This window comes from Takifugu rubripes, chromosome 7, assembly GCF_901000725.2.
Source record: "Takifugu rubripes chromosome 7, fTakRub1.2, whole genome shotgun sequence".
NCBI lineage: Eukaryota > Metazoa > Chordata > Actinopteri > Tetraodontiformes > Tetraodontidae > Takifugu > Takifugu rubripes.
Window position 1 is genome coordinate 10,352,439 of NC_042291.1, and position 7,916 is coordinate 10,360,354.

Consider the following 7,916-nt stretch of genomic DNA (forward strand, 5'->3'; position numbering starts at 1 on the left):
AGCAAGCAAACCCTGACAGATATTTGGAGACGCCTCTCTGATTGTGCTGAAGGCTTTTCACAAATAAATAATTAACTCCACTCTCGCCCAGTTTCTGGCTTCTTTCTTTGTCAAGTTAACCAATTCACTTCAGGTCGTATACATAACTGACACATCATTTCCCTGGTTTTCAACACATTAAGCCTGAACTTTTCCCAATAACTTAACGTGTGGCTTTATGTCAGTAGTTAATGCCTGTTACTGCGCACACGTATCGTAGCAACTTGATCTGTGTGTGCGTGTGTGTTAATGGGAACTATTCACTTCGCAAGGGGGCAGAAGCGAACAGTCTAAATGAGCTTAGATGCACATCTACTTGGCATATGAGATGTTAACACCGTGCACCCCCTGCCCCCACCCAAATGTTTCATTCCCCTACTTCCCATGGCTACATCCTCACACAGATCAAAGAGAACATTAATTAAGTCTGACTTTTACTTTGCCTCCCTCAGCTTCTTCTCCAGAGCAGCCATCCACTTAGCAACTACGCAGCAACACCAGGGCAACCAGATTCCAAGCCCTGATTCGAAATACATGTATTCAAATGATCCTATTTATGTAGAATTTTCAAATGCGTGCTTGTCCAACAAGATTTTGTTGAACAGCACTTGAACAATTTTTGTTTTATTTAATTCTGACGTGTCCTTTAGCGCAGGATGATATTCAGCTTTCTAATAATTTGGCTCCACTCAGATTTGCATGAATTAAAATAAAACATGCCGAAACACAAAAAACAGAAAATCATTTCTGACTGGCCAGGGTAATGAAGGAGGATCGTTCGGTCAAAGAAAAAAAGAGTAACTAAATTGAAAAAACTTTTGGCTACTGACAGTCAGCTCTGAGCGAACTTTTCTGTAATCATTGTGGTTGCGTCATTTGATTTGTACAAATATTTGTACATCGTAGATTGATTTGATGTCCTCTCTGCTAAATCCCCTGTGGATTTACATGAAACATCTGGTTTGGTCTGGTTCAACGTGGGCAGACAGACAGGGAAAGTAAAATCATTTATGAAAAGGAGGATGTCTAAAGAAGGAGCCAAAAAGACCCATAAACCCAGAAGTGATTAAAGTCTCAAGAAGAATACAGCTGGCTGCACTTTTTCAGTATTTCTACTATTATGGTCGCTAATCGGTCTCAGTGGAGACGTAAATATCCTTCCTGCAAGATAATAATGGTGATACAGGTTTTCATTTTTCCCCAAGTAGAGAGAAAAAATCATTTAATCATCTTTTTTGTTCAAGGATCATGCAGAGATGTGACTTTTGCTGCAAACACTGAACATGATAAGGTGACACAATTGGAGTAATTTCTTTGTTCCTTCGCCACTGAAACAATGGCAATTAAACTGGCTGGAATAAATTGTCGGATTTGCATGTGAATGGAGATGGCTTCTGTCTGGTCTTCAGCGAATATGCTGTATATTATAAAATGTGATTTATTTAGCGTTACTATAACTGCAGATTTATGCACTCATCAGGGTGGTGCTGGACACCTTTGATTTCCCAGCACATATAATCTCCCTTCCTTCATCTCACTGTTTAGAACAGGGGTGTTGATGGGGTCAATCTCAGGTTGCATCGGGTCAGAACCTCTTTAGGTGTTAGTGACCACCTTCAGAAAGGAACCACACAGATGTGAGGAACAGCTGTCTGCACATACTGAGGTGACTTTCTTTGTTGTGAGAAAAATTTGAAGTGTTCACAGAAAATCCGACGTGTCTTACTTGATCCCACGGACAGATGATCCCTCCAGAAAACATAAAAAGGTAACCCATGGCAACCAGGCAGGCCCAGATGACAAGGGAGAAGACACGGAGGAGCTTCTTAAAGATCGACTCGATACAGACGAGCACAAACACAGCAAGGAAGATGGCCAGCGCCGTCGGCACGGTGATGACAAAGGCCACATGGTCCTCCACGTTCTGAGAGGAGATGGCAGAAAAACACAGGTCACAGGATGAAATTAAAAGAAACAATAAGGCAAACTGGGCTCACGTGGGGGTAGAAAAGAATGAATGAAGAAGAAAGGTAATTGTCAAGAGGGCATAAATTAATCTATAAAAAGCAGCGGTTCTTTTGAAAATTGTCAGCTTTTCTTCCTACCCCGAATAAGTCAGTCCCGTCAAATTCCTTTCATCGCACCGTTAAAATAGATTTTTGGCTTTGGCTTTGTCAGTTGGTGATCAGAAGAACTTTTATTCCCATTTTTTCCTATTGCTTCAACGTTGCCATCAGCTAACTCGAAAGATTTGTGAAAGATGTAGCGTAACGGTTATAAAGTGGAAACCAAAGGTCCCAGTAAAAGGAAAACACCCTAAAAAGCTCCCCATGTTAGCCCGCAGCAGAGCTGAAATCGCATCCATTATGGATTTGTTTCTGCCATTCTGCAACACACTCACATCTGAAGTTTCTAATGAAAATTTCAGGAGCTTCTCCAAGGTGCACGAGGAGGCTGGTGGGGAGAAACGAGCTGTTTGTGCTGCGAGCCATTAAAGCTTCCATCCCCTTTGCTGCTTTTCCAGGTGTGTCACAGGGGAAAAGGGGGGAGGGAGACTGATATTTGAAAATGCAAAAACTAAACCCTTAAACTAAAACCCTTTCAAATGTGCATCATCATTATTGGCATTTGTTGCGTTAAAATAACCTGGAGTGCTTTTGCTTTTCTCCCTCACTGACACGCTCCTGTCCGTCTTCCTCTGCATCTCTCCTTTTTCTCATTAGCCTGACCGCAGCCCTCGCTTTCTTCCGTGCACACAGTGACTGTGCGAGGACAGGGGAGGAAATGCGTGGCTGCAGAGAGCCGCGGAGAGTTTGCATCGCCCAGAGCGGAGCTCCAAAACAGCGCAGGATTTAGGTCAGCCAGCTAGCAGGATGGAAGGAGGAGAGGATCCAAATAAAAGAGGGAGCCAGAAATATGAGGAGGTGAGGGATGACATAGAAACAAGACTGTGGAGAAATACAGGAAGATGGAGGCAAAAGGGCAGTGGGAATGTTGTGAAACACATGCTGTGTCGATTCACTGAGAGCTGGCCAGGAGATTCCAGAAAGAATCGGAAGATTTATAGGTTCATTGTTTGACTGTAGCAAAAAATATCACAACAAAATACCACAAAGTCCTTTTCTATATTTTGGAACATTCCATCTTCCCGTCTTGACAGTTTAAAATTAGTGTCAACATATGCCTCCCACTCAGTGCCACCCTCTGCATTCAAATGCAATTTCTCAAGATTAGGCTGCAATCAGATAGGAGATGAACATATGGAAATGTGTAAATACACTCAAAACAGGATAGGAGTGATTTCAAAGTCAGAAACAGCACTTTAACTTTGACACTTTTTTTTGTGCCAGCACAATATGGAAAAAGCGTCAAAGTTAATGTGTGACCAGATGCCTTAAAACAGCTTTGCCAGATGCGAAACAATACGGACAGCAGCATGTCAAACAATGCAGGTATGCATTTTAACCCCAGTTCCTGACAAGTGGCGTTTATCCTGCATCACCTTTTTTTTTTTTTACCCTTTCAGTTTGTTGAGGTTTAAAAATAGTTCTAGGGATCCGACCCCGGTGGTGCAATACCGTCAGTGACCACTGGGCGTTCGGAACCAAAACTAGCCTTAATGCTTGGTTCTTCCAAGTGATGCATTGCAGGAAACAATGCTTTTAAGCATTGATTCTGTAACTATAACAAGCATGTTGGACCTCAGTGTGGTTGTATATGTGAGGGGCCCATGCTGACAGTATAATTGCCAGCACTGTTTAATTCCATTACTCAGAGGGGGATCTGAACTGATTCACTAGTCTGACTTGTGGTTAACTTTTACACCAACCGCAGTTTCTAAATAAACACTGACGGCATTTCACAATTGTGTTAAATTGCGGCAGAGTCAGAACGCCCAGTATAGAACAACTCCCAAATGTGCAAGACGGGATTCAAATCTCTATACTGGAAACTTCACACTGTGCCGCGAGAGAGGTAATTAAACTCCATTTAAATTCATTTTTTGTTTTTTAATCGAGTAAAATGATCATTTTATTTTCCTAATGTATAAGTTAAAAGCAACACATTAATTTTTATCTCCTCATTTCTTAGGCTCTGTGTTAATTAATAGATTCTATGATAAGAATTGTGCCCATAATCTGTCAGACTGAGATAGAAATTACATATTTTTTCCCCCTTTCTTCTTCCCTGATAAGAATCCTTTCAATTCTGGCTCTGAGAGCAAGGACGACACAGTCAAAACAGTGACAGGAGGACTCAGGGGTTTGCTCAGCCATGAGGTCAGACAACAACAAAGCCCCCAACTCTTCGTCACTTTTGTTATCTCAGCCTTCTCTTCCCATTAGCGCTACGATGAGGAGTGTGCATGCATATGATGCAGGTGAATGTGCGAGCTGTCGGTCACTTCAGCCAATTCTGCGTGTGTGTATATGTGTGTGTGTGTCCTCCTTGTTATGAATGAGCAGCTTACCAGTCCTGAAGCAAAGAACACAGTCAGCAGTGCCAGGCATGCTCCCATCACTATGAGCAGCAGGAACACTATGAGCGGATGCTGTTGGCTCATACAGTAGTAGGACTCATAAAGCCAATCTGGGGACCTGGTCCTAATGTCCTGACCCCGTCCTCCTCCTCCTCCTCCTCGATCTCCTTCACTAAACTCCCCTGCCCGTTTGAGGAGGTAGCGCTTCCTCCTTATTGCCTCCTGCCACATGGATCTGGGAGCTGAAAAGGAGGAAGAGGAGAGAGGGAAACTGGAGGAGGCAGAGGAGATGGTCACTGTTGAGATGTTGGTAGTTTCCACCACAGAAGAACAGTTGCTCCGCTCCACTCTCCTGCTGTTGTTGTTCCTGTTGAGGACCATGCTGCGAGTTCTCCGGATCCCCCTACGCTTCCTGCCGCACCTCCTCTTCAAAGTCCTTCAGGCGGAGACAACTGGGAGCTGTGTTGGAGTCAGAGACAGTCTGCACTGACCAGAGGGGTGGCACGACAGCACTGAGGGGTGAGCGCAGCATCCTCCTCTTTCTCCTCCTGCCAACATGTTGAAGCAGTAAATGAAGGGAAGAACAGAGACTGAGAGCTCTTTAGAGTGAGAGAGAAAAGTGGGAGGGAAGTGGAGGCAAGGGGGAGGGAGACACAGCTCTGGGGGAGGGGAGGCAGGAAAAGAAGGTGCAGTGGCAGAAAGAGAGCCAGAGGAGGGATAAAGGGGGGATATAACCCCACACTGTGGGTCAACGCTGAATTTAAAAAAAGTGAAAAAAACACAAACGTGGCCAATGGGGAAGATAAAGTTTGAGGATCTTTGACACACATGCACACCTCGCAATTTTTTTTTTCACCCGTCCGCATTCCTGCTCTTCGTCAGCAGCCAGTGACGCCAGACAGAACTTCATCTCAATGCCAGACCTGTTGAAACAGGTCTTTGTAGTCGAAGGTGAACTGGAGAATTCAGGATTATGCAAAGACTGAATGAAACGGCTCAGCTGCGCCATGGATGAATGCCTCTCGGATAATGTCTAATGTTGTCTCTACAGTTACGCAAACCAGTAAAATGAGGGCATGTGAAAATATCCAATATATTGTCAAACTATAGTTACCAATAAACACGTCTTCTTGTATTTACTGTATAATCAACCTTCACACGGGTGTTGCATCACAGTCCAGATGACTAAAAGGGAAAGATTTTTTAGACAATCTGGATTAGTCTGGGATCTGCACAGAGGTTTGTACTTCGTAAAATGTAGATTTAGCTGAATTATTTACCAGAGAAAGTGAAGTTAATGTGAGGTATGGAGCGTGGCCGGCATGCCAAATATATCCCAAATCCAAAATATTCAATTGTTTTGAATGAAATAAATAATGCATTGGTGCATCACAAGGATGTGACAAAAGGGGTCTGAGGATGCAATATTTCAGCTGTTGATCTGGAGTTAAAAATGTGTGGAAAAGGGACAATTTAAACAGTCAAAAAAACAAGCAATGTGGGTTTAATCTGTCAAATTTTATAAGGCTTAGAATGCAGAACACTAAATGGATAAAGAACCAGTCTCAGAGGGGAGATTACAGTGCTTACACCAATTATTAATCAAACAAAAATAGCAATTTTGGGACTTCAGGGAGTCGTGCTTTAAAGCAACTACAGGTCCAGCTGGTTCTGTCATCATTGAGGACATTATAAAACCTGACAAATGAAAAAATCTAGTCAAGTTAGACATGATTTAGAGACCAACTCCCGGCATTGTGTGTGTTCTTCAGAGAGCTGAACAATGATGATGCAGCAAAAGATCATTGAATCTCCATCCAATTTCATTTCCAAGCAGCAACGGACGAGAAGCCAAACAAATTTAAATCCATGTTGTATAAAAATGGATATAGTGTGATAGACAGGGGTGCTTACTGTGGTGTGAGGGGGGGGCAGGAAGCAGGTGGAGGGCACACACACCGCAGAGGAGGCAAACAGACGGGCCAAGCTCCAGGCAGGTGGTGCAGTCTTGATACGAGCGGGACCGGAGCCAAACCTCGGTGACACCACTGATGGAGGGCAGCAGGTCCGCAGCGGCGCATGATCGGCCATCTATCTCAGAAACAGAGACCCTGGCAGAAGACAGATGGTCACATCACCGGGGTATCCCCACTGCGAGTGCCCGGAGTTTATTGCTCAGTCCCACAAAAAGCCATAACAGGGAGATGGAGCAGCTAGAGAGGGCTGTGCTGCTGGTGGACGATTTTTCTGTACAGTTTTTATTTTTGGAGACGACTTAAACAGTGATGGTGGCGCCCAGATTTAGGGACCAGTTTGAAGCTCTTCAGGGTAGAGGTGCAGCTGATTCCTGCAGGAGTCAGAGGTATTTAAAATGCCCCTCCTGCAGAGATAGTTGCTTAGTAAACTGTAAGCGAACGAGCACATAAGCACATAAAGAAGGATTAAAACAATAGATTCTGTAACAATAATCAAGCGTTTTTGCAGAGGCAGTTGGCCCATAGGGGGCGCTGGGGCACCATCCTCCCAGATGTAGAGGGGAAAAAAGATGTAAAAATTATATAACTTTTTACAAAATGCTATAATTGATGCTATTTCTACTTAATACTGTGTGTCTACATGCAATGTAAACATCATTTCCACCAACTGACTGTCACTCAACATTAAATTTCCACTGACATGACAGACAGGTGTCATTTAGTCTATTGATAGAATTCTTCTTGGGTGCTAGTGAAAAGTGCCCCCCAGTGCAGCAAAATAGCTAATTTTGTAAGGTTGCCAGGGTAAAAAATAAAATATTCACCAAATAGCATTGCGTAATTTAATGATTTGGGGGCGGTGACGTTAACGACAGTTGAGGGGCAGCTTCCACCTAATTCAGTGAGAACAGGACTTTTAGCAGAAATTGGTTCCAGCGTAAATTGTGGCACGTTGGTTATGGCACATGTAACACACTTTTCTGCCCCCCCTACCTTGCATACTTTTCAAAAGTGACAAGTGTGCACTGCAGCTAGACAACGGGCACCACATTGCAGTCAGAAGGCACAGCAAAGAGCAGAAAAAAGATGTCATATTTTATCTATGATCATTGACTGTATGAAAGTTTGTGATGCTTTTGAATTGATTTGTGTAGGTTCAGATGATATCATAGCTGTAAACTTGAGTATTGTATTGTTTTCGATACTGTGCCTGTCTAAAGCATACATGTAGCCCATAGATGTGAATTGTCAATATGCTTTATCTGTGAAATTAAATTATTATTGTGGAGTTGAAGTCATTTTCCGACTGTTGATTTGAATGCTTATACTTGAGTAGGCAGGGAAATCTATCAGAACATCAGTCTCGCCAATGCCCCCACTGTCTTTTTGCATCTTTTTTGCGATAATCTGCACGTGTGTCC

The 7,916-nt window shown here is 43.3% G+C and overlaps 1 protein-coding gene across 1 annotated transcript in view; it reads right to left on the minus strand.

Annotated features, from left to right (window-relative positions):
- Positions 1-5,101, minus strand: part of adcy2a (adenylate cyclase 2a) — a 35,060-nt gene extending 29,959 nt beyond the window's left edge. The window contains exons 1-2 of the mRNA XM_011605464.2: positions 4,511-5,101; positions 1,766-1,963 (exon numbers count right to left, since the gene is read on the minus strand). Coding sequence (XP_011603766.1) covers positions 1,766-1,963; positions 4,511-4,900 — 588 coding nt within the window. The 5' untranslated portion in view covers positions 4,901-5,101. The remainder of the gene's footprint in view (positions 1-1,765; positions 1,964-4,510) is intronic.
- Between the last annotated feature and the right edge of the window lie 2,815 nt (positions 5,102-7,916).